The 27,973-nt window shown below is 38.1% G+C and overlaps 2 protein-coding genes across 2 annotated transcripts; both read left to right on the forward strand.

Moving 5' to 3' along the window:
- The first annotated feature begins 36 nt into the window (after positions 1-36).
- Positions 37-27,973, forward strand: LOC139904572 (glyoxysomal fatty acid beta-oxidation multifunctional protein MFP-a-like). Its single transcript, XM_071886487.1, has 16 exons — positions 37-194; positions 880-951; positions 1,317-1,382; positions 1,551-1,604; positions 1,778-1,845; positions 1,935-2,016; positions 2,885-2,940; positions 3,039-3,341; positions 3,441-3,527; positions 3,638-3,815; positions 4,262-4,377; positions 4,541-4,707; positions 4,992-5,228; positions 5,628-5,822; positions 27,549-27,678; positions 27,757-27,973. The coding sequence occupies exons 1-16, from the start codon at positions 98-100 to the stop codon at positions 27,793-27,795; spliced, it is 1,947 nt and encodes a 648-aa protein (XP_071742588.1). The 5' UTR covers positions 37-97; the 3' UTR covers positions 27,796-27,973.
- Positions 15,152-17,069, forward strand: LOC139904650 (uncharacterized). Its single transcript, XM_071886583.1, has 3 exons — positions 15,152-15,743; positions 15,947-16,165; positions 16,265-17,069. The coding sequence occupies exons 1-3, from the start codon at positions 15,152-15,154 to the stop codon at positions 17,044-17,046; spliced, it is 1,593 nt and encodes a 530-aa protein (XP_071742684.1). The 3' UTR covers positions 17,047-17,069.

A 27,973-nucleotide genomic window follows, 5' to 3' on the forward strand; every position in this document is an offset into this window, starting at 1 on the left:
TACACTGACATTACTGAAAAAAAAAAAGCAACATCAACTCCCTTCCGCTTATGTTTTTATAACAGAAAGCGAAGCGATAACAAATTATCATAGTTTAATGGCGAACAAAAGCAAAACCCAAATGGTAGTTAGTGACAACGGTGTCGCTATCATCACAATCAATAATCCGCCTCTCAATTTACTATCTTCGTCTGGTAATACTTTAATTTCGTCACTTCATTGTTCATCAAATGGCATATTTCCTTTTTTACTTTTTGTAAGTTTTAAATCAAGTTATGTTAGTGAAATTGTAACTACTTGCTAAGTTATTTTGATGCTGATACTCTTTTGGGTGCTTATGATCTTTCTTCTATGGACAAAAATGAACTTTAATTGATTTGGTTTACTTATATTTATTAGCAATAATCAATTTTGCTATCTCTTTTTGATTTACTATATGAATTTTGCAAAAGCGATAATCAAATAATCTGTACCATTTCACAGTATCAAGTATCCTTTAACTATTTTGTGAAATTTATTTATTGAAATGGAGAATTTAACTTCAAATTTAAAATGACGTCGTCAGTGAGTAGACAATTTTAATGCTTTGCTGGTTTCAATTTGTTATAAATTTAGTAGTAGTAAACTTAATTTGGTGAACACTTTTGGGTGATGTACTAACCTTCTAATGTTCTCGTAAGGCTTTAATACCAGTTAACCCATCAAAACGTCATTATGTTTTGCCAATTGTCTATTAGGATGATGATTTGTAGGAGAAACAATAAAAATTTAGTTCATGTATATTAGGTGTTGTTCTATACAATTTCAGTGCACGGAACCTATATTAATTACTCAAACAGTTTTGTAATATTCGTTTAACACTTTTTGTTGGCCATACAGTGCTTTATAGCTTAAAAGGCAGCATTGAAGAAGCTTTGCAACGTGATGAGGTTAAAGCAATCGTCATAACCGGTAGTTACTAGTAAATTGTATTTTTTTTTTTTTTTTTTTTTTTTTGAACGGCTGGTTAGTTGGTTACTGACTCACGCACCCGAAGGAGGAAACCCACTCTCGAATCTTCGCACAACCTTATTTCAGGAGGTGACCCGACCGGTTTTGTCTGAGGACCCCACCCACCAGAAGTGGAATGGTGATTCAGCCATATGGGAGAAAACCTCCCCTCCCAGGATTCGAACCTACACCACTAGGTGGATACAAACTCTGCACAACAGGGAGTGGCCACCCCGGCTAGGCCCGGATGGTTTAGTAAATTATATTCTAAACTAGGTTAGTAGCATAAACACAATTTAATGACAAACAATGAGTTGATTGAACAGGTTCTGCAGGAAAGTTCTGTGGGGGAGCTGATGTGGCAGTTTTCGGAAATCCTCAAATGGTAAAAAGTGAGTAATCCCATATTTGTCAACTTGTGACTCTAAATCCTAATTTTGTTACTCATGACTCGACTCGTCAGAGTAGTTAATTTTTAATTGCTAACCAACCTAAGGTTTTGTTTTTAAAAAAGTACCGTGTTGTATTTGATTTGTAATATATATCACATGATTCAACAGAAGACAACGAGATTGCGTTTATGTCAATAGAGGTAATCACTGACCTTTTGGAAGGTATGTCATTATGTTATTTTTTATTATCATCTCTTTCTATTCATTCTACCTTTTAACAATATCAATATTAATATTAATGTCAATTCACCCTAAAGTACTTTTTTTTTTTTTTTTTTTTTTAAATTTAGAAAAAATAAATATTCATGTTTAGCTTATAAACATTCATATGCCAGGTGCAAGAAAGCCTTTAGTTGCAGCCATAGATGGTTTTGCATTTGGTGGTGGACTAGAAATAGCACTGGTAAAAATTTGATCTTGGTCAAAGTCGAAGTTGCATTCATTTTAAGTACACACTTGTAATCAAGACTGTTTTGTCACGCTTTCTTGTAGGCATGTCATGCACGCATATCGACACCTACCTCGCAACTTGGCTTGACAGAATTGCAATATGGGATCATTCCTGGGTTTGGAGGTAATTATTTTGTTTGCTTCAGGGTTTGGAAACATTCACATGTTATTCTGATTAGGCCGCGTACACCACAGCAAAAATGTAACCTGAACACAGAAAACCTTATTATTATTATTGTTATTGTTATGTTATTTTTGTTTGCTTCTGTTATACTAATTAGACGATTATTCTATAATTTGTTTCAAGTAATAGCTCAAAAGGGGGTACTTTTCTAACATTAGTCAAGTTGACAACAACAACAAAACCCAATACCACATAAGTGGTGTATGGGGATGTGAAATGTCGACAATCCTTCCTTTATCCGAGAATAAAAACAAGTCATTTCTCCGCCCAGAGTTAAAACACTCTCAAAAGTAAAAGTAGAGAAAGTCATCCCTCTCTTTATTCGACGGATAAAGAGATTGCTTTCGAGTGGACCTCCGACCAATAATGAATTTTTTTTTTTTTAAAATTAGTAAAAATAAAATAAAAATAAAAATTGAGACGCCATGAAAATGGTAAAATCAAATTTTCATGGGTTTTAAATCATGTCTAAAATTTAATTAGTCAAGTTGACTTACTAAAATATTTTAGTTTATGTTCTAATTTTATACACAATTTATGTCTTACATATGACTAGAAGAAATTATACTGATAAATGTATATGTTTCTAATAATTCAAATTAGGAAGGACTTTTAAGCATTTGAAAACTTGAGCTGGGATTTTTTTTCTACCCATTTAACTAGTTCCATATTTTTTTCTTCTTTACCCATTTGACCCGTTTGTTGTCAAATTGGACCCCCGTTCGACATTATTTCTACTAAAAACCGCCACAATGCGTTAATAAGTGTGAAAAAATTATCTAGTTTTTATTCATATAATTTGGAACAGGCAGTCAACGTCTTCCACGGCTTGTTGGCCTTCCTAAAGCTCTGGAGATGATTCTGGTATTATATAACTTGTGCATTCGATTAATTCGGCCATTTTAGTTTAATTAATCCCACTTTTTCTATTATCTTTACTCTTTTTTTTTTTTCATTCATAGATGTCAAAACGAATAAACGGGATGGAAGCTTTTCGTGTGGCACTTGTTGATGTCCTATCTCCCGCTGACGAGTTAATCAGAACAGCATCTAACTGGGCCTTGGATATATTAGACTGTCGAAAACCATGGATCATCAGCCTTTACAAAACCGACAAATTACAACCATTAAAAGAAGCAAGACTAATACTTAACACAGCAAGAGCCCGTGTTAAAAAACATAACCCGAATCTTGTTCATCCCTTGATTTGCATCGATGTCATTGAAGAGGGTATAGTTTCCGGCCCTCGTAATGGACTATTGAAGGTACATTCTGTCATTACTTCAGAGGTTTTTTTTTTTTTTTTTTTTTTTTTTTTTTTTTTTTTTATGATGAATTTCCAACGACAAAATTTCTGGTGGCAGGAAGCACATGCCCTTAATGAACTTCAAGAATCTGTAACTTGCAAAAGTTTGGTCCACATCTTCTTTGCTCGATTTAATACTTCAAAGGTTTTTGAAACTTTTGTTTTTTTTAATATGAATAGCTACGTAAAACATCAAAAATGAAAAAATAGTATATACAAAATTAACATTTATTTATAAATTAACCATTTGTACAGATCCCTGGTATAACTGATACAGGGTTGCAGCCTAGGAAAATAAATAAAGTTGGTGTTATTGGTGGTGGTGGTATATTTGGTTCTGAAATAGCAACAGCTTTTATTCTCGGTAATATTAAAGTACTACTTAAGGAAGATCATCAGAATTTGTTGATGACTTCAATTGGTAAAATCAAAGGTGAGGCTGGAAAGCTAGTGCTGACTAGAGATTACGGTTTTGACCCATTTACTTACAAATGGGTTGATTTGCATTATTTTGTATCTCTAATGGGTAATATATATAGACCTAAAAAGGAAACGGGTCTAGTGGGTGAAAACCACATAAACCTTTTTAGATTACTGTTTTTATTAGTATAGATTTCAATCATAGTTAAGTCACTAATTTTTGATAAAAAGTAATTCTTGTAGTGATCAAAGAGATTCGGGTCAACCCAACCCATTTTGAACCTTAAAAAAGTGGTTCTGGTTATGATTAGTTAGTCGATCCCTCATCTTTTACTTCTAGTGCACATAATTTTCCCCAACCCTCTTTTGTCGTCTTAAATAAATAAGCCTTTATGTTTCGGTAGTACATCTCAAAACTGAAGTCATAATTGTTTGTTACCTGGTTTTGTTCATTTTCAGCTAATTTACAACAGACCCATCTTTTGACGAAACAGAAACTTGAAAAGGCTGCTGCATCTCTTTTGAAAGGTGTAGTTGATTATGATAGCTTCAAAGATGTGGATTTAGTTGTAGAGGTAAGTACAAGTTTTCCTTTTTATTAAATCACATTGTGTTGGATCTTTTTATTACGGTATGTGTTAAAGATTTAACACCTAACTCCATATAAATCATTGATTGATGATAGTTTTAATCCTGTTACAGTAATATTTTTATTATCTGTGATAATTAATTTGGCAGACATCAGAGGGAAGCGTCGAGTTAAAACAGAAAATATTTGCTGATCTTGAACGCTATTGTCCTCAACATTGCATTTTTGCAACCAATAGTTCCACAATTGACATACAACAACTAATTGTGGAGAGAACAAAATCCAAATCCCGGATTGTTGGTACCCACTTTTACAGGTAAGGTAATTCTTAATGGGAGGTAGGTGATATTTCCAACCATGATTTGAAATGAAAATTTGAAATCCACACATATTTTTTGTTACTTTCCAGTAATATCCTCCAATAATTTGAAATGAAAATTTCGTATAACACATCCTTAAGGGTGATTTAGTGACTTTAAGTGGATTTATCAAAAACATATTAGGAAATATCAACACCCGTAATTAAGTATTTATAATCAGGTATCATTATTTTATTATTTTCTTGATAAACAATAATTTTAATTTATATCTTTCAATCAGCCCTTCTCCGCTCTTGGAAATAGTCCGTACCGATTCGAATCCTCCCCAAGTAATTGTCGATGTACTTAATCTGGCAAAGAAGATGAAGAAAACACCGATTTTGGTCAAGGGACATGCGGTTAACAGGATGTCTGATGTGTATTTTCGAGCAGCATCGTTTGTTGCTCAACAATTTGAAGAGAAATACCAAATTGAGCAAGTTATGCAAAAATTTGGAATTGGCATACGTCTTTTCAGGTACCTCTAAACTTTAGTCGGAAATCTGTTGATTCTCCAACTTTTGGTCGTTAATTGTTTTTTGGCTATCTTTTTATTATGGATGAAATGAAGTATGATCATTGTTGAAAACGGCGGCCCTCATGGCCGACTAGTTGGTTTGGTCGCCTGTCCGTTTCACCCAAAAACGTCTAATAAGTCGGTCAACATTAAATTGATGGGTCAAAGTCAGTCTGTGTCGATCAAAGTTGGTCAAGATCAAGGTTGGTTTAAGTTAAGGTCAAAATGTTAATATTTTTTATACTAAGATTTTGTGTCTTACACATGTTTGAAATATTCGTCAATATCCGACTCGACCCCGACTAGTCGTTTTAAAGTCCCAACTCAATCTTGCAACTTTTCCAACCTTAAATATGACAGGACAATGGATCATATCCAATTAGTCGATACCATGCATAAGAATCGTGAACAAAGCTTGTCAGAAGAAGAAATACTGCATATTATTATGTTTCCCGTTGTAAACGAGGCTTGTCGCATTTTGGAACAAAAAATTGTAGTCAAGGCTTCAGATATCGATGTTGTTTCTGTTCTTGCAATGGGATTTCCCTCATACAGGTTTAATGATATATATATATATATATAGGGGCTGGATCAATGGGGAAGTAACCAATCGGGGGGAAGCAAATTTTTTTTTTTCGTTTTTTTTTCCGGCATCAAGATCACACGAAAATATGAACATTTAGAAGAGACACTTCGTGATGAATGTTATTATTTAGGCGGGAAAACGATCGACAAAAATAACATTCAAGATAATATTGTTCGTGAAGAATATGAACGTTTTTTTTCTTCATGTTTTGTAAAGTAAAATTTAGCCCGATTTAGAGTTTAGGGTTTAGGGTTTAGGGTTTGGTGTTTTGGGTTTATTCCATAAACCCAAAACACCAAACCCTAAACCCTAAACCCTAAACCCTAAACTCTAAACCGTTCGTGTTAAAAAACTCAATCTAAATCCTAAATCTAAACCCTAAATCTAAACCCTAAACCCTAAATTTCTAAACCATAATATCTAAACCATATAAACCTTAATATCTAAACCCTAATATCTAAACCCCAATAGCTAAAATCTCAACATACACTCGAAAAACACGATAATTGTTATATATTACTTCTTCGAGCGTTTTCCCGCCAAAATAAAAACATTTATCACAAAGTGTCTCTACTAAATGTTCATATTTTCATCCCATCTATAATGTTCGTGAACAAGGTTTTTTCAAAAAACGAAAAAAAAATTTTTTTTGCTTCCCCCCGCTTCCCCCCGATTAGTTACTTCCCTCTTGATCCTACCACTATATATATATATATATATATATATATATATATATAATCAAGAGGGAAACACTTTTTTGGGGGAAGTGGGGTGAAATAATTTTTTTCGTTTTTTTCGAATTTTTTTTTTTCAGGCATTAAGATCACATGAAAATTTGAACATTTAAAAAAGACACTATTGTACTATTTTTCGTATAGCGGGTGTAAGGTACCAGTACAGAACAATAGCCGCCTAGCGTTGAGTGATTGGATGCCGATTGATGTTTACCCTCGGGAAATAATCCCTGCAGACCCGGAACATGGATGAGAGATCCGTGGGGTGGCCTTAATCAATCTTTGGATCAATCTGTAATTGATCCGTCTAGCGTTCTGTTGCCAAGCGGTTAATGTTTTAGAGTGAGAAAGAATTATGTGAGAGAGAATGTACTTCTCTCTGACTGAAGTCCAGATGTGAAATGTGGTGACCCAAGGGGTCTATTTATAGGCGTAGAATGTCCGAAATTCTCTGGATACACGTGTCAATCGCTGATTAATTCTGTTATGCGAAGTATCCGGAACCGACTTTGGCGTGGCTGACGTGGCTGCGTGCCGCTCACGCGCCTAGTAAAAGGGCTTAAGCATAGAAGCTGCCTGCAGGGCTTACGCATGATGTTGGGCGGCCTGCTGAGCGCTGAACGACAAATGCTAAAAACTGCCAAATATTGTTATCTTTTATGCTTTTTGATCCATTCTTCTGCATAAAAATGATGCTTTTATGCGTGTATCCCCTAGGATACACCATTAAGTCCCCCCAGTTTAATGTCTTTATTTTTGCAAAAAAATAGAGTCATTAAACTAAAAAATAAAAGATGCCTTTTTCCTCGGGAACATAAACCTGCTACAGCCGTTCTGTTTCTCTGCAACGTCAGTCGCTTTTCGATCATGGTTTGCAAAAAGGTGCTTTTTGAATTTTGAATTTTTGTTTTCAATTAAATTTTTATTTCCCGCATATTTGCACATTCGACACGTGGCAACATATCGTCCATGCGATTAACCGCTAACTATTCATCTTCATTACGCTTATTTAATACCCTGATTTTACTGTTTCACATTTACTCTACCTAAATTAAACTCTCATCTACCTTAAACCTCTACACAAAATTCCTTTTCTGTAATTGTTAATCAATGGCTCCCCTTAATGTAGACTATTCGCAGTGAAATCACACCGACCTATTTAAATCGTGTTAGAGAATTATTCCCAAAAATTTTTAGGGCCGACGCCGTAATTCCACTTTCACACGAACGTGCATCCCATCCCCCTGCTGGCAAAGTTGCCATTTACGGCCGTTCATTGTTCTACTCACTTCTTCGAATCCCTTTTACAACATTCTATTTGAATGTTTGTAGTTTTTATGGCGCAAGCGTTGGCCAATTTGAACCGTTGTCAATTCGTAAAATTTTGCTCTTCGAAATGTATTGTCATGCTCGCAACATTACACCTTCTGTTCGCCTCTTTTGCCATCTTGTTACTGTTAAGCCATACGATAAAGGATGGTTGTGCATTACACACATGGATGAATTCCTTCTTTCTTGCAGCGATGTTCCTGAAAATTGGCAAGATAGTTTCTTCTTTATTAATAACGATGTCATTCCCAATAGTTCACTAAAACTCGCTACTGGCGCATTTCACTCGATACTCCCACAATTATCCACCCTAAATTGTCAAAAGATGAACGAAAACTACTGAATGTGATGAAAAAAGAGAAAATCCCTAACTGTCGCTACCCTGAACACATGTTATCCTTGTGTTCAATTAACGCATTAACGCATTAACGCAGAGTGGAATGCAGACGCACGTGGCTGTGCTGTTGTTAGGCTGAAGAACAAAGGTATGTTTAAAATTGACATTTATAGCATGCTTGTATAGACACTTCTACTTTATAATGTATGTGATATATGGTCGGATGGCGATGCTCGAAAATGTCAAGCTCAAGGTGATCATATACATGGCATTGTATATGTATATTTTATTTGCTAAAAGCCAAAGGCAGAACTACGCGAATTATAAGGTAAAGCTATACAATATTCGCTGAAAATAAGTACAGCGGTTATGTTTTCGCATTAATGCAAGACTGCGGTTTAATCCGCTGAGTTTCCGCGGATTGTTAAGTAACTCGCAGACCGCGGATATTTCGATTCCTATAAATAGGGAGCTTGGCCTCTCATTTATAGGTTGTTGATTCTCTGCCATTTTACCTAAGCCTTTGTAATTTCCACTTGTGATCTTGCCCAAGGGATTTTTACACCGCGCAAAGGTGAATTAAGCTAATTAACAATCAAGACCGGGTCGGGGTGGTTGATCACTTGATAGTTAAAGTGAAAGACGATCATCGGGGCCCAAAATAATCATCAAACATTCCATCCTCCATTATAATTTTATTGCACTCAATCCGTAATTATGTAACATCATTAATTAAGGATTGATCAATTGGCGCCATCCGTGGGACACGTTTTACAAATTAACCTGAAATTTTTTTGTTTCGTGCCGTTAAACAATTAATTTGACGGTTTAATTGCAATCGTGTTTTTGTTGTGATGATTTGCAGGTGCTTTTACAATACGCAATCAGTCGATCTGCTCGACAATCATGATGACAAATGCAAAGCAAACTGGTGGTTCTGCGAATGCTGATGCACTGCCTGGTGATTCGCAGAACGTTGTGATATTTCCATTACAAACAAATGCTAGTATAACCGCGGGAAAATCGGTTCAAGAACCGATCGCTAAAACATCTGCTGAAAACAATGCTAGTGACTCGCAGCCAGAAGTTGCTGCTGAAAAAATGATTGCGCGAAGAAATTTGCTACAAAATCGCAGTGAAATAACCGCTGATGGAAGCGACCAAAAGCTTTAGCTGGAAAATCTAGTTTGCGAACTGACAAAATTGTTGGTACTGCAATCGAGCAAGCTAAGAGAGATGCTAAGCGTAATTGTGAATCTCGCATACCGCGCACTTACTTATGGCCATTGAATGATTCAGGATCACAAGTTGATCGTCTAGTTATTGAGCATAATGATAGCGATAGTGATAATGCAGAAGATCGCATTCATTTGAACTCTGTGTATAAATCAAAAATTGGCAAAAACGCCAAGAGAGGAGTGCGAATTTTCTGATGATTCGGACAGCGTAGAAGAGTTTGTTAAAAATCCACAAATTAAGCGAAAGCGACCACCAACACCTTTCCCTCGTTATGGGGAAGAGGCCGACGCATCTGACGCTGCTCGCAGAGAAAATGCCCAGAATTTTTTGGCGGATGCTTTCAGAAGCATTGCGCCAAAGTCAATGCAACATAAGTTTGATCAGCCAAACTTTTTGCAAGACATGCTTACCAAGTTTTGTGCGGAAAATGCAGATACTCGCATAAAAAAGGCAACAGAAATCACTACTGCTGCGGACAAGTTTGCCCAACATATTTCTGACTATCCAATTGTTTCTCCGCCGATCGTGGCGGCAATTGATCCTTTGGATTTTCTACAACGCTTCGAAGGCGTTGTGAGCACTTATAACTGGGATGAACCAGTCGCGTGTAGAGTATTCCCCATGGCCTTGCAAGGGTCAGCAAGGGAATGGTTCCATAGTTTGCAATCTCGCAGTATCATTGGTTTTGTAGATTTGCGCGAAATTTTTTTGCTGCAGTTTCAAAATCTATTACCGCAGAAAAAGACCCACATAGAATGTCACGATATTAAGCAAGGCAACAAGGAGACTTTGAACGCATTACTTACGCGGTACATCTACGAATGTCAAAAGATTCCAAGCTTGCATGAAGATCAAAAAATCTCTGGATTTTTGCATGCTATTAATCCGCAGAGACATCCAACTCTGGTGCGAAGGCTGCGAAGAGATGTCCCGCACACTTTTGCTAAAGTTCAACAGGAAACATATGATTACCTCCGTGGTGGAGAGGATAGCACTATAACCCCTGCGTGTGGGTGAGGTAGAGACAAAAGTTGGCGAGATGATAATGACTCTTTTCGCGATGGTAACAGTGATAATTACCGCGGATCAGGTTTTCCGCGAAGAAATGGCGGCGGTGGATACCCGCGAAATGACAGGTTTCAAAGCCAAAATGATAACCATGAATATGGACGCCGTGATCGCTATTCTACGCGAAAGTGGAGCAATGAATCATTCAACATCATTCAGACGCTAACAAAAACGCCCAAGGAAATTTTGTTGCAAGAAAGAGTTGCTAAGTCTTTTCCTGATCCGCAGCCTTTGGGAGAAAATAGCAGGCGCGATAGATCAAAATTTTGTGTTTTCCATGACGATTACGGTCATGACACCAATCGTTGTAGAGATTTGGCGGAATTCATTGCGGAAGCATACGAGCAAGGCAAGTTGGATCATTTAATCGCACAAAACACCACGAATGCGATTATAATGCCTACAGAAGCTAATACCTCGAATGCGTCAAACTATATATATATATATATATATATATATATATATATATATATATATATATCGGTTGAGCGAAAGGCTCCCGCAGTAAAAAATCTGGGAGTAAAAATGGTGAGCAAAAAAGAAAATCAGCGCGGAATCCAGGTAATCAATGTGGTAGAAGTGCAGGGCGACACGTCGATAATGCAAATTTCAGAACAGATTGTCAGTTGGAAATGTCCTTCTATTGCGTTTCCTCCTGCAAGTTTGACCGCGGATGATGATAAGCCTGTAGTGGTTTCTTGTCGCATTGCAAATACTGGAATAATGATAATGAAGTACATGTGGACACTGGTAGCAGTGTCGACGTCATGTACGAACAATGCTTTAGCAAGTTGCCCGCGAACATTCAAGCTTTGATGAAACCTACTGCGGTTTCACTTGCCGGGTTCTCAGGAGAGTCATCCCGGCCCGTTGGTCAGCTGGAATTACAGATGGAGTTAGTTGATGACAGCGATGAATCGCTAAGGCGCCAAGCTTTATTGAATCTGTACATAATGCGAAATCAATCGCGATTCAATATGATACTTGGGCGCACAGCTTTGCGCATGTTTGGCGCTATACCATCTACCATTCATGGTATGTTAAAATTTTCTGCCAACAAGGGCATTGGCTCGCTGATTTCTGCGGAAGTTCAGCCATTCTGCGCTATGATTATGGCAAATGCGAATTTGGGTATTGAAGGATGATCAGTTAATCCTGAATAGTGCGAAAATTTAAAAAGTTGTAGTAAGATGCTAAGGCAAAATTTATAAATGCATGATATTAAGATGCGAATTTGATAGTTGTGTTTATGTTTCGAATGCGAAATAATAATGAATAAAGCAAAGTTAATTTCAGTGTTAGTAATTGTTTCTTTACAAAGCGAAAACATTGCGTGTGGCCACGCGTAGTGCTTATTTCGCAGAATGCAATTATTTGTCTTTTACAACACTAAGTTAATGTTTGTTCTGCGGATATTTTAAGTAAGGTGGCATGATTTTCGCTAAGCGTGGCCTACTTAAATGATATAATAATGCAAGAATGCATTGTGACAGAATCTGTTAAAAACAAAGTGATGAAATTGCCCACTTGTGTTAATTTGAAAATAATTGCGAAAGGATAACACTTCCTAAGTATTTGATCTTGCCAATACTTAGATGCTTCGCAATGCTAAATTTGCCCAAGGATCGTTATGGCGGACTTAGAAGATTCATAACGTATAAGTATATACGCATACAGATTGTTTCGCAAAAGTACACATTTATTATGTGCACAATAATAAAAGTTGAAAATTGCAAAGGACAAGTCCGTGTTATGAATATTGATAATAAAGCGCTATATAAATAAAAGAAGTTGCAACTGCGAACTGTGAAAAAAGTGATTAATATTAAGCGCGTACGCAACGCGGATTCTTACAGCAAACGCAATTTGTAATTGCGAAAATACATTCAAAAACAAATTAGTCAAGGCAAAACTAAAGTTCTAATGCATTAATATCTGCAAATGAAACGCCTTCCCGCCGACTGAGCTCCTCAAGAACAGGTATGCTAATCTTCTCAACCTCCTTCTTCGCCCTCTCGAGTATTTCGCGAGCATCATCGGTGGCGCATATTTCTTTCGCCATGTCAGAAGGAAGAGGTTGCGAAAGATCGCCAAGTTTGCATAATAAATCATACCACTCGCAGCGAGTGGCAAGCTTTGCTGCTTGAGCATATGTTTGAAATTTTTCAGTGACTGGCTCGGAGTCCATCACTTTATCCGCGAATGTTGGGAGATACTTGACTAGCTGTGCGAACTCATGTTCCGCGACTTCTGCCCTTCTTTTGAGTTTGGCGTTCCCTTCCATCACCTTTTCAAGACGCGTCTCAGCTTTTCGCGCCTTTTTCTCTTGTGCATTGGCAACTTTCACTACTTTATCATACTCGTCTGACATCTCGGTAAAGCGCTCCATGCTGTCGACTGTCAGATAAATTGCATTGTAGCAATTATGTAGTCGTTGTCTGGCAGCCTCGGGATAAGACAATTTGCGATATTGCTCTCTTGTTTCTTCAGGAACAAATTTATAAAGTCTTTGGTATAGTCTAAAGGCCCGATTTGCTGCGGCAGTTTCTTTCGCATCGGCTTCTCCTTCCTCTTCCTGGTTGGACGTTTCTGCGTCAGATGGAAGAGATAAATCTTCATTTCCGGGTTCATTGAGAACATTTGTAGGGATTCTCCCTCTAATGTTGTAAAGCGGTGTAGCTTCAGCGGATGACCCTGGAAGAATAGCTATAAACAGATAAGCAAATATAGCAAGTTTATGCTAAAACAAACAATGTGTAACCAAAGAAGCAGTGCTTCAACGGTACCCGTCCCTTTGAAGCTGGGGCCCCATGTTTGGAAGCTTTACACAAAATGGCGCAGGTTCGAGTCCCGGGGGGAGCAATTCCCTCGGAGTATGCCTTCGGGTTAGGCTCGTGCTTGCCACTCATGGGGTATTCGGTGGAGGTGATTTACAGGCATCCGGCTATTACGGGGTTGGCTTGGTGGGTTGCCAAAGGCAACACAGGGTTAAGGTGTCCCTGCCAATCTACACTTTTTACACAACAATGTGTAATCAAATAAATACTGCAAAATAGCATTTGCTTACTTGCTTCTTGTTCAGAATGAGTGCGTAGACGTTTCTTGCGTGGAGTGGGAGTAGTTTTCGCAACCTTACGCTTGCCGCGGTCCTCGTCTCCAACAATATAACATGTATTGATGATCGGTTCATCAATAAGAATAATGTCGCCGTCGCCGTTCTTTAGGCGACGGGCAGGGCTAATCCTGCTTATATCAGCGGACCTCATGATAAGGTCAAGTGGAACCACTGTAAAAATAAAAGCGCATAGTGTTATGCAAAGCGAAAATATTGCGAAAAATGTAAGTGTATTATGTTAATATACTGTGATAAATTTCAGCGGCATACCATTTTTTGATTGGTCAACCAAAAGCGCATCATGGTCGCTCCACGGCCATTGAATTGACACTTTGCCAATGTACAGTGGTACATTCGAGTAAGGTCGTAGAAATATGCCTGCGTTTTTTAGTGTCTTGAGAGTGTCATTCTCAAGATCATCGAGTACATGCCTCTCATTGAGCTCGGGATTTAAGCTCTGTACACCAAGCTTTAGGAATAGCACTGTCCAAATAGGCGGTGTCGTTGATGTAAAAGAACGAACTGCGCCAATTGCCTATTGAGTCCTGATCAATCCTTAATTAATGATGTTGCTTAATTACGGATTGAGTGCAATAAGATTATAATGGAGGATGGGATGTTCGATGATTATTTTGGGCCCCGATGATCGTTTTTCACTTTAGCTATCAAGTGATCAACCACCCTGACCCGGTCTTCGTTATCGATTAGCATGATTCACCTTAACTCAATGTAAGAAGTCCTTGGGCAAAGTCACAAGTGAAATCTACAAAGGCTTAAGCAAATGGCAGAGAATCAACAACCTATAAATGAGAGGCCAAGCTCCCTATTTATAGTATCCGTGATATCCGCGGTCTGCGAGATGCTCGACTCTCCGCGGAAAGTCAGCGGATCAAACCGCAGTTTGACATTTCAGCGAATACTTAACCGCAGTATTTATTTTCAGCGAATATGGCATAACTGTGCCTTATAATCCGCGTAGTTCTGTCATTAGCTTTTTAGAAAATAAAATATACATATACAATGCTATGTATATGATCAAGTCCCCCCAGTTTATTATGATGCATTTTCGCGAAGCAAATGCATCATGATAAACTCTAAAAATAAAGAAGTGCATCTTTAAAATATCTCGCGAACTTTATTATATATTTTTTACTGTCCATTTATTACCGTTGTTTTAATTAGGCGAAACGCGTAATTACAACGGTAACTTTCGCTATTCTGTCAAATCAGCTTATTTTAACGGCTAGATTTTTACCGTTTTACGCGTCACAGTAATTACAGCCGTTAAAATTCAATGATTACCTTTTCAACTTGCTCGCCCTAATCCCAATTATAAATAGCAGACAACGCCGCACAAAAACTTTACGCTTTCCTTTCCCAATTTCGCATTCAAATTCGTTGAATCATAATCGTACCGTGCAATTAATCAATTTCAATCTTTAATTTCTTCAATTTTATCATCCAATTTATTTGCAAATGGCATCGTCTTCTTCAATGCACACTCCCGGAGGATATGTTTCCTACATGACGGAAGCAAAACTGCAAACTTTGCAAGAATGGTACCCACCACTTTCCCAATTCGTTCCTACCGTGCCTGCGGCAGAGCAGCGAGCCGATACTCCCCCTAAAGGGATGATATCCGTGTACGAGGTTGCCATTTCTCAAGGCAACCTTCGATTTCCCCTTACCCGTTTTTTTCGCAGCGTTTGCGAATATTATAACATCGCTATAGCGCAGTTGCATCCTAACGCAATTAACAAGATTATGCTATTTGAGATGTATTGCAACGCCATCAGCCAACCACCGCTGCTAAACGTTTTTCGGATGTGCAATAGCCTGGTGCTATATGACGTTGGGTGGTTTTCTTTCCGCAGTAAACTTGGCGTAATGACTTCACCAAAAGATTCAATTGGGAATTGGCGCAGTTCCTTCTTCTATACTAACGATACAGCATATGTGAATAACAAAATACCGAAAACGTGGTGTACAGAGCTTAATCCCGACGTCAATGAGAGGCCTGTACTCGATGATCTTGAGAATGACACTCTCAAGATACTTAAAAACGCGGGTATATTTCTGTGACCTTACTCGAATGTACCGCTGTACATTGGCAGAGTGTCGATTCAATGGCCGTGGAGCGACTATGATGCGCTTTTAGTTGACCAATCAAAAAACAGTATGCCGCTTAACTTTATCGCAATGTATCAATCTTACTTTCATTTTTCGCAATATTTTTGCTTTGCATAACTTTACGCGCTTTTATTTTATCAGCGGTTGCACTTGACCTTGTCATGAGGTCCGCTGATATAAGCAGGATTAGCCCTGCCCGTCGCCTAAAAAATGGCGACGGCAACATTATTCTTATTGATGAACCGATCATCAATACATGCTTTATTATTGGAGGTGAGGATCGCGGTAAGCGCAAGGTTGCGGATACGACTCCCACTCCACGCAAGAAACGCCTGCGCACTCACTCTGAACAAGAAGCAAGTAAGCAAATGCTATTTCACAGTATTTATTTGATTACGCATTGTTTATATTGGCATGAACTTGCTATATTTGCTGATCTGTTTATAGCTATTCTTCCAGGGTCATCCGCTGAAGCTACACCGCTTTATAACATCAGAGGGAGAATCCCTACAGATGTTCTTAATGAACCCGGGAATGAAGATTTATCTCTTCCATCTGACGCAGAAGCGTCCAACGAGGAAGAAGAAAGAGAAACCACTACGGAAGAAACTGCCGCAGCAGATCGGGCGTTTAAGCTGTACCAAAAGCTTTATAAATTTGTTCCTGCAGAAACAAGGGAGCAATACCGCAAACTGTCTTATCCCGCAGCGGCCAGGCAACGACTGCATAATTGCTATAATGCAATTTATCTAACAGTCGATAGCATGGAGCGTTTTACTGAGATGTCAGACGAGTATGAGAAAGCAACTAAGGCTGCCAACGCCCAAGAGAGAAGGGCGCGAAAGGCTGAATCGCGGCTTGAAAAGGTGATGGAAGAGAACGCCCGACTTAAAAGAAGGGCAGAGGTCGCGGAACACGAGTTCGCACAGCTAGTCAAATATCTACCGACATTTGCGGATAAAGTGATGGACTCCGAGCCAGTCACTGAAAAATTTCAAACATATGCCCAAGCATCAAAGCTCGCCACTCGCTGCGAGTGGCACGATTTATTATGCCAACTTGGCGATCTTTCGCAACCTCTTCCCTCTGACATGGCGAAAGAAATTATCGCCACCGATGATGCTCGCGAAATACTTGAGAGGGCAAAGAAAGAGGTTGAGAAAATCAACATACCTGTTCTTGAGGAACTCAGTCAGCGGGAAGGCGTTACATTTGCAGATATCAAAGCATTAGAATTTTAGCTTTGCCTTAACTAATTTGCTTATTGAATGTATTTTCGCAATTACAACTTTCGTCTGTTGTAAGATTCCGCGTTGCATACGCGTTTAATATTAATTACTTTTTCGCAGTTCGCAGTTGCAACCTTTTTATTTTTATAGCGCTTTTACTTTAATTATTCATAATTCAGACTTGTCCATTGCAATTTCCGCATTCGTTATTGTGCACATAACAAAGCGTACTTTGTGCGAAACAATCTTTTAACATTATGAATCTTCTAAGTCCGACAAAACGATCCTTAGGTAAAATCTAGCATTGCGAAGCATCTAAGTGTTGGCAAGATCAAACACTTAGGAAAATTTATCCTTTCGCAATTTTTATTAACATAAGTGGTCAATTTCATCACTTGGCTTTTCTGCAAAATATTCCGCAATACAGTTATGTATTGGTATATTTTTTTAAGCAGGTCATGTTTAGTGAAAACAATGCCACCTTACTTAAAGCATCCGCAGAGCAAACATTAACTTAGTGTTTCAAAAAGATAAGTATTTGTATTCTGCGAAATAAACACTACGCGTGGCCACACGCAGTGTTTTCGCTATTTAAAGAAACAAGTACTAACACTGAAATTAACTTCGCTTTATTCTTTATTAATTCGCATTACATTATTCAAATCATGAACATAACATGTCTCGCATTAATGGAATTTCAATACAATATTTTGTTAATCATTTTCGCACTAAGCAGGGTTAACTGAATGCCCTTCAACACACATATCCGCACTTGTCATAACCATAGCACATGAAGGCTCCATTTCCGCAGAAATCAGCGTGCCAATTCCCTTATTAGCAGAAAACTTTAGCATACCATGTATTGTAGATGGTATAGCGCCAAACATGCGCAAAGCTGTGCGGCCAAGTATCATATTGAACCGCGATTGATTCCGCATAATGTACAAATTCAATAAGGCTTGACGCCTTAGCGACTCATCGCTATCATCAACCAATTCCATTTGTAATTCCAATTGGCCAACATGCCATGATGATTCTCCCGAAAAACCAGCCAATGAAACCGCAGTAGGTTTCATCAAAGCCTGAATTTGTGCGGGCAGCTTGAGAAAACATTGCTCGTACATGATATCTACACTGGTACCAGTGTCAACATGTACCTTCATGATTATAATGCCGGTATTAGCAACACGACATGAAATAACCACGGGCTTATCAACATCCGCATTCAAACGCGCTGAGGGAAATGTAATAGAGGGACATTTCCAGCTAACAATTTGCGCCGAAATTTGCAGCACTGACATTTCACCGTGCACTTCCACTACATTAATCACTTGTACCCCGCGCTGATTTTCTTTCTTATTTACCATCCGTACTCCCAAATTTTTCACCGCAGGAGCTTTCCGCTCAACCGCGTTTGGGGCACTCGAACCATTAGCTTCAGCTGGCATAATGATCGCATTCGCAGTGCTGGATGAGTTCTGCGCCAACAAATGGTCCAACTTACCCTGTTCATACGCTTCCGCAATAAATTTCGCTAAATCTCTGCAACGATTGGTGTCATGACCGTAATCGTCGTGAAAGACACAAAACTTTGATCTGTCACGCCTGCTGTTTTCTCCCAATGGCTGCGGATCAGGGAAAAACTTAGCAACTCGCTCTTGCAGTAAGATTTCTTTGGGCGTTTTTGTTAGCATCTGAATGATATTGAATGACTCATTATTCCACTTGCGCGTAGAATAGCGGTTATTACGGCCATATGAATTGTTATCGTTCTGACCTTTAAACCTGTCATTACGCTGATATCCGCCGCCACCATTTTTTCGCGAAAAGCCTGGACCGCGATAGCTATCGCTGTTACCATCTCTGAAAGAGTCATTGTCATCTCGCCAACTTTTATCTCTACCCCAGCCACATGCAGGGGTAATACTGCTATCTTCTCCCCCGCAGATATAATCATAAGTTTCCTGTTGCACTTTTGCGAATGTCTGCGGGACATCTCTTCTTAATCGCCGCACAAGCGTAGGGTGTCGCTGTGGGTTGATAGCATGCAAGAAACCAGAAATTTTCTGATCTTCATTCAACCGCGGAATTTTCTGGCACTCATAAATATACCGCGTAAGTAGCGCACTTAGAGTCTCCTTGTTGCCTTGTTTAATATCGTGACACTCTATATGTGTCTTTTTCTGCGGTAATAAATTTTGAAACTGCAGCAAAAACTTTTCTCGCAGATCCACAAAGCCAACGATACTGCGAGATGCCAAGCTGTGAAACCATTCCCTTGCTGACCCCTGCAAGGCCATAGGAAACACTCTACATGCGACTGGTTCATCCCAGTTGTAAGTGCTTACGACGCCCTCAAAGCGTTGCAGAAAATCCAAGGGATCAGTGAGGCCTGAGTAAACTCCCAACGTCGCCGGCACAATCGGCGGAGAAACAATTGGATAGTCAGAAATGTGCTGGACAAATTTATCTGCAGCAGTGGTAATTTCTGTTGCCTTTTTTGCGCGAATGTCTGTGTTATCCGCACAGAATTTGGTAAGCATATCTTGCAGAAAATTTGGCTGATCGAACTTATGCTGCATTGATTTCGGCGCAATGCTTCTGAAAGCATCCGCTAAAAAATTTTGGGCGTTTTCTCTGCGCGCTGCTTCAGACGCTTCACCTTCCTCCCCATAGCGAGGGAAAGGTGTTGGTGGTCGCTTTCGCTTGACGTATGGATTTTTAACAAACTCTTCTGCGCTGTCTGAGTCATCAGAAAATTCATCTTCCTGCCTTGGCGCTTTCGCCAATCTGGACTTGTGTGCGGAGCGCGCGTGGATTTGATCATCCGCGTTATCACTATCGCTGTCATTGTGCTCAAGAACCAACCGATCACTTTGTGATCCTGAACCACTTAATGGCCATAAGTATGTGCGCGGTATGCGAGATTCACAATTATGCTTAGCGTCTCTTTTGGCTTGCTCAATAGCAGTATTAACAATTTTCTCATAAACTGGATTTTCCCGATAAGATTTTCGCTCGCTTTCCTTCAGCGATTGATTCTTCGCGATTTTGCAATAACGTTCTGCGTGCGATCATTTTTTCAGCGGCAGCTTCAGGCTGCGAATCGTTAGCATTGTTTGCATTAGATTTTTTAGCATTCGTTTCCTGAACCGATTTTCCCGCAGTAACACTTGCATCTGTTTGCATTGGAAATACGATAACGTTCTGCGAATCGCCAAGCAATGCATCAGCATTCGCAGAGACGCCAGTTTGTTTTGCATTCGACGTCATGATTGTTAAGCAGATTAACAATTTGCGTATTGGAAAAAACACCTGCAAATCATCACAACAAAATCATGATTTGAAATTAAACCGTTGAATTAATTGTTTAATCGGCGTAAAACAAAAAATTTTCAGTTTAATTTGTAAAACGAGTCCCACGGATGGCGCCAATTGATCAATCCTTAATTAATGATGTTGCTTAATTACGGATTGAGTGCAATAAGATTATAATGGAGGATGAGATGTTCGATGATTATTTTGGGCCCCGATGATCGTTTTTCACTTTAGCTATCAAGTGATCAACCACCCTGACCCGGTCTTCGTTATCGATTAGCATGATTCACCTTAACTCAATGTAAGAAGTCCTTGGGCAAAGTCACGAGTGAAATCTACAAAGGCTTAAGCAAATGGCAGAGAATCAACAACCTATAAATGAGAGGCCAAGCTCCCTATTTATAGTATCCGTGATATCCGCGGTCTGCGAGATGCTCGGCTCTCCGCGGAAAGTCAGCGGATCAAACCGCAGTTTGGCATTTCAGCGAATACTTAACCGCAGTATTTATTTTCAGCGAATATGGCATAACTGTGCCTTATAATCCGCGTAGTTCTGTCCTTAGCTTTTTAGAAAATAAAATATACATATACAATGCTATGTATATGATCAAGTCCTTGGGTGAAGTCATTATGCCAAGTTTACTGCGGAAAGAAAACCACCCAACAACGTATAGCACAAGGCTATTGCACATACGAAAAACGTTTAGCAGTAGTGGTTGGCCGGTGGCATTGCAGTACATCTCGAACAGCACAATTTTGTTAATCGCGTTAGGATGCAACTGTGCCATAGCGATATTATAGTATTCGCAAACACTGTGGAAAAAGCGGGTAAGTGGAAATCGAAGGTTGCCTTGAGAAATGGCAGCCTCGTAAACAGAAATCATCCCTTTAGGGGGAGTATCGGCTCGCTGTTCTGCCGCAGGCGCGTTAGGAACAAATTGAGCAAGTGGCGGATACCATTCCTGTAGGGTTTGAAGTTTTGTTTCCGTCATATAGGAAACATAACCTCCGGGGGTATGCATAGATGAAGACGACGCCATTTGCAATAAGGAAAATAAATTGGATGATAAGAAAAGCTAAATCGGAGGTTGAATTGATGAAATTGAAGGTTCGATTGGCTAATTGCAAAGTACGATTGTGATTGGTAGAATACGATTGAATGCGAAATTGGGAGAGAAAGGTGTAAAGTTTTTATGCCGATTATTGTGTTATTTATAATCGGGATTAGGACGAGCAAGTTGAAAAGATAATCATTGCATTTAAATGGCTGAAATTACCACAACGTGTAAACGGTAATTTTCTAGCCGTTACAGCGTGTTGATTTGACAGATTGGCGAAAGTTACCGTTGTAATTACGCGTTGAGCTTAATTAAAACAACGGTAATAAATGGGCGGTAAGAAATATTAAAGTATTGTTTGCGAACTATTTTAAGAAGCATTTCGTTATTTTTAAAGTTTATCATGATGCATTAGCTTCGCGAAAATGTATCATAATAAACTGGGAGGACTTGATCATATACATGGCATTGTATATGTATATTTTATTTGCTAAAATCCAAAGGCAGAACTACGCGAATTATAAGGCAAAGCTATACAATATTCGCTGAAAATAAGTACAGCGGTTATGTTTTCGCATTAATGCAAGACCGCGGTTTAATCCGCTGAGTTTCCGCGGATTGTTAAGTAACTCGCAGACCGCGGATATTTCGATTCCTATAAATAGGGAGCTTGGCCTCTCATTTATAGGTTGTTGATTCTCTGCCATTTTACCTAAGCCTTTGTAATTTCCACTTGTGATCTTGCCCAAGGGATTTTTACACCGCGCAAAGGTGAATTAAGCTAATTAACAATCAAGACCGGGTCGGGGTGGTTGATCACTTGATAGTTAAAGTGAAAGACGATCATCGGGGCCCAAAATAATCATCAAACATTCCATCCTCCATTATAATTTTGTTGCACTCAATCCGTAATTATGTAACATCATTAATTAAGGATTGATCACAAGGCATTATTTGGAATATTGCTTCAGATTTTGATAGTTTGAAACGTTTGGAACGCTCTAATCGAGTTCATCGGGATAAGTCAGAAAAGATTGAGAAGGATTCTGAATTAATGAAAGCTGCTAAACTTGAGTTAGATGCTGCTATTGCTGCTAAGCATTCTGCTGAGGCTCGTGTTGTTAAGATGGCAACAAAAGAAAAATGGTACATCCATAAAATTGAAACACTGACCAAATCTGAAAGTGCGTGTTGTTAAGATGGCAACAAAAGAAAAATGGTACCTTCATAAAATTGAAACACTGACCAACTCTGAAAGTGCCTTAAAGGAAAAATTACACGCAAGTTAAGATGAGACTAGGCGGCTTGCTGTTGGCATTTCCAAGATTGTGAAAAATGCCTTTGCTTCTGATAAGTTAACCAAGCCGTTTGATGAGTTTATTACTGTTGCGCTAGACGCTAAACGGATAAGGTTTTTAGAAACTCTGAAGAAGGATGTGCCTGATTTTCCTAAATCATTGCCTGATAACCTCACATTCAAATTGAAGCCAGATGCTATTGATAGGATTAGGATAGTAGGTGAGCAGATAGAATACTTAACGTTCCCTAAATTGGAAAATGTGTGTAACAATCCTGTTGCATCACTGGATGATATTTTAAATTTGAAACTATGATATGTATGTACTATTTGTATTATCTGTTGATTATCAATGCCAAATATCTATTTAAATACTTTGTGTTAATTTTGTCAAAGCTTTATATGTTTGATTTTTAAGAATCAAATATGGTGGCTAGCCATGTATTATTTTTACATTTTACGACGTTCGTAGATACAATCTATTTCCTGGATGCTCAGCGGAGTTCTACGTCATCCGCTGCCATTTCAACCCTTTGTGTATGATTGAACTTCTGCCATCGAGAATAAATTTCTCTTCTGTAGGCAAGGATGACACACAGCTTTATGACATCTGATTAAAAATCTTTGACTGGATAAAAATCATGAACAGTATGCTATAAGTATAACCGTTTAAATTCTTATTTATTAAATTAATCTTTACATTTATGATTGCATCTCATATTCACAATAGTTGAGCAGGTTATTCGAATATGCAATACTACGCATAAAATTTCTTTAAACTCATTGCATTCCATGTTCGCTGCAATTCCTCGCCGGAGGGAGTTGCAAGGGTATACGATCCATTTGGATGTGCTCATATAATTTTGTATGGCTCTTCCCATCGTGGCCCCAATTTCCCTTGATTTGCTTGTCTGCTTGCTTCATTGTCTCTTAATACTAAATCTCCTTCTTTAAATTGCACATGCCTGACCCGTTTATTGTAATATTTTGCCATTCGCTGCTTAGCATCCGCTTGACGGATAGCGGACATGATTCGCCTTTCTTCCAATAAATTCAAGTATTCAGGCAAAACGGATGAATTGTTATCTACATCAAATGCTAAAACCCTTTGTGTTGGCACACGGATCTCAGCTGGTATTACTGCCTCCGTGCCATATACCAAGCTGAACGGTGTTTCACCCGTGCTCCGTTTTGGCGTTGTACGGTGAGCCCACAAAACGTATGGTATTTCATCTACCCATTTAGTCTGACTTAAACTCAGTCCTGCCTTTATGCCAGCTACAATTTCTTTGTTTGTAACCTCAATTTGGCCGTTTGCTTGTGGGTGAGCAACAAAGGTGAACGTTTGTTTAATGTTTAATTCTTCACACCAACTTTTGAACGGGTAATATGCAAATTGTTTACCATTATCACTTACGATTTCGTTTGGCAAACCATATCTACACACGATATCATTCCATTCGAACTTCTTTATGTTTTCACCCGTTATCCGTGCTAACACCTTTGCTTCAACCCACTTAGTGAAAAAATCAATTGCGACTACCAAAAACTTTTCATTGCCAGCACTCCTTGGGAATGGTCATTATGTCAATTGCCCATTTGCAAAATAGCCATGCGGATGAGACTGAAATTAAGTCATATGCGGATGACATGCATCACATGCTTTGATTATCTCTGTTGTATCTCTGTAAATTGTTTGCCAATAATATCCTTGCCTCATTATTCGTGATACCACAGTTCTGTAACTAGAATGTTGTGCACACAAATCTTCGTGCATCTCTTTAATCACATCTAATACTTGTTGTGGCGCTAAACACCTCAAATTTGGACAATTGAAGGATTTCCTATAGAGTACCACAGTTCTGTAACTAGCTGTTTTATCTTGATCCCTTACTGCCATTGAAATTTGGTGATATCTTTCGTAAGCGTCCAAAAAAGACATAAACTGGTATCCACTTAAAGATTCTACTTTCCAGTCTATTTCTGGTAAATGGTAGTTATCTTTCCGGCAAGCTTTATTGATATCTGTGAAATCAACACACATCCTCCATGTATTATCTGGCTTCTTCACCATTACCAGATTCGCTACACAAGTTTGATATTTGACTTCTCGCAATATTCCAGCATCTACCAAATTTCTAACTTCTTCTCTCAAAAACTTTGTCCGTTCAGAAGCCATTCCTCTTTTCTTTTGACATACTGGTGGGATATTATGATTCACATTAAGCTTATGCTCAGCAATGTGTTGTGGTACTCCAGTCATGTCAGATACTTGCCATGCAAATACATCTATATTAGCTGCTAAAATTTTGTAGAGCTTCTCTTTTGTTTCTTTTGTTAATGTATTTCCAATGATAATCTTTTGGTCTGAAAATGCCGGATTTGGTGAAACAGATCCATCATCATGGACAATTGACGTAACAGTTGTATGATTTATCTGTATACATTCAATTGTTCTTTTCCGCTCTGCGTACAGCGTTGCTATGCCGACTGGCGTAGGAAATTTATCATTCCGTGTACCGTCAACGTCACAGTTCCAAATGTCATCACAACTGAACGTCCCAAAATAACATTATATTGCGAATTTACTTATACTACAAGGAACTCGATGTGAGCTGTCCTTTTGAATGGCGACTTCCCTAGCACTACTTCTAAAACTATACTTCCTTATGACCATGATGGATCATTAGCAAAACTTGCTAAAGAAACAAGCGTATCTTTCATCTTCTCTTTTACCCTTTTAGGTAATTGTACGAAACAATGTTCATACATAATATCTACTCCTGCTACAGTATCAGTGTATATTCCTCCAACAATACAATTTGCTATACGAGCTTCAATCACCACAGGAGCATCAGATGGATTAGTATTAAACATAGAAGGAAAAGTAATCAACTCCTGCTTCCAATCTTCCAATGTTTATGCTTTTCTCCGCTCTCCAACTTGCCACGTATGTATCATGTTTGCTTTAATAGGTACTAGCTGATTAGTATGAGTTGCCTTACTCTTGAGAGATAAGTGACTCTTTAAAACGGATGGCGCCCATATGTTGGTACTATTTTTCGTATAACGGGTGTAAGGTACTAGTACAGAACAATAGTCGCCTAGCGTCGAGTGATTGGATGCCGATTGATGTTTGCCCTCGGGAAATAATCCCTGCAGACCCGGAACACGGATGAGAGATCCGTGAGGTGGCCTCAATCAATCTTTGGATCAATCTGTAATTGATCCGTCTAGCGTTCTGTTGCTAAGCCGTTAATGTTTTAGAGTGAGAAAGAACTTTGTGAGAGAGAGTGTACTTCTCTCAGTCCAGATGTGAAATGTGGTGACTCAAGGGGTTTATTTATAGGCGTAGAATGTCCGAAATTCTCGGGATACACGTGTCAATCGCTGATTAATTCTGTTATGCGAAGTATCCGGAACCGACTTTGGAGTGGCTGACGTGGCTGTGTGTCGCTCACGCGCCTAGTAAAAGGGCTTAAGCATAGAAGCTGCCTGCAGGGCTTACGCATGACGCTGGGCGGCCTGCTGAGCACTGAACGACAAATGCTAAAAACTGCCAAATATTGTTATCTTTTATGGTTTTGGATCCATTCTTCTGCATAAAAATGATGTTTTTATGTGTGTATCCCCTAGGATACACCATTAGACATTTTGTGATAATGTTCGTATTTTGGCGGAAAAACGTTCAAAAAAATAAATGATAACATGCATCATATGTAATATTTTTAACTAATGTTTTTTTTATGGGATTAGAAATTAGGGTTTAGAAATTAGAGTTTAAGGACTAAACCATAAACTCTAAATCGAGCTAAATTTTGAAGAAAAAAAAAACGATTAAAAAGAACTCTAATTAAAATATTACTCATGATGCATATTATCATTTATTTTTTCGAGCGGTTCCCTCCAAAATAATAACATTATCACAAAGTGTCTTTTAATGTTCATATTTTCATGTGATCATAATGTTGGGAAAAAATTTTCCAAAAAAAAAAAACGAAAAAATAAAAACAAAAATAAATATAAAAATTTACTTCCTTATTCCCCTAAAAAAAAAGTGATTCCTTCTTGATCAAGAGGGAAGCACTTTTTTTGGGTAAAGTGGGGAGAAGTATTTTTTTTTAGTTTTTTTTAATTCTTTTTTTTCAAACATTAAAATCACATGAAAATATGAACATGTAAAAAAGACACTGTGAGAAATGTTATTATTTTCGCGAAAAAACGCTCGAAGAAATAAATGATAACATGCATTATATATAATGTTTTAGTTAAAGTTTGTTTTAAGGGGTTAGAAATTAGGGTTTAGAAATTAGGATTTGGAGTTTAGACTGAATTTTTAACACAACGGTTTGGGGTTTTGGGTTTAGGGACTAAACCCAAAACACTAAACTCTAAATCGGGCTATATTTTGAAAAAAAAAAATAATCACATAAGATAAAAAAAAATGATGAAAAAAAACTTTAATTAAAACATTACTCATGATGGATATTATCATTTATTTTTTCGAGCATTTTTCCGCCAAAATAATAACATTCATCACAAAGTATCCTCTTTTTTTTATGTTCATATTTTCATGTCATCTTAATGTTTGAAAAAAAAAATTCAAAAAAAATGAAAAAGTAATAATAAAAAATTTACTTCCCCTTTCTCCCCCAAAAAAAAAAGCTTCCCTCTTGATGATGACCCATATATATATATATATATATATATATATATATATATATATATATATATATATATATATATATATATATATATATATATATATATATTATACCTTTTTTTTTGAACGACAAACCATTGATTTATTTTCCTTAGTAACTTTACGTGAATTGAATTAGGGGAGGGATCATTTACTGGGCTAATAATACTATTGGATACAAATATATTCATTCAAGACTTGAAACATGGGCGAGTAAATATGGAGAATTCTTCAAGCCTTGTGCGTATCTGAAGGAACAGTCTTTACTAGTAAGAGACAATTTCAGTTTATTTTCTATACCTGCTTTTTGATAGTTGCTTGTCTAATGTACTGAATGGAAATCTCAGGGGACTACGAAGAACACGCAGATCAAATCACAGATGTAGATAATCATATGGTTACTTACAGTATGGGCGTGTAAAACGTAGCAAAAACCAAGATAAAAATTACATGAGTATTGTGTTGACTTTGTGTGCACGTTATAACACAAATCTATACTACCGCTTATATACATGCTTATGGGGTCACACACTTTAACATTTAGACACCTTTATTATATATTGT

The sequence above is a fragment of the Rutidosis leptorrhynchoides genome, chromosome 4, assembly GCF_046630445.1.
Source record: "Rutidosis leptorrhynchoides isolate AG116_Rl617_1_P2 chromosome 4, CSIRO_AGI_Rlap_v1, whole genome shotgun sequence".
Lineage (NCBI taxonomy): Eukaryota > Viridiplantae > Streptophyta > Magnoliopsida > Asterales > Asteraceae > Rutidosis > Rutidosis leptorrhynchoides.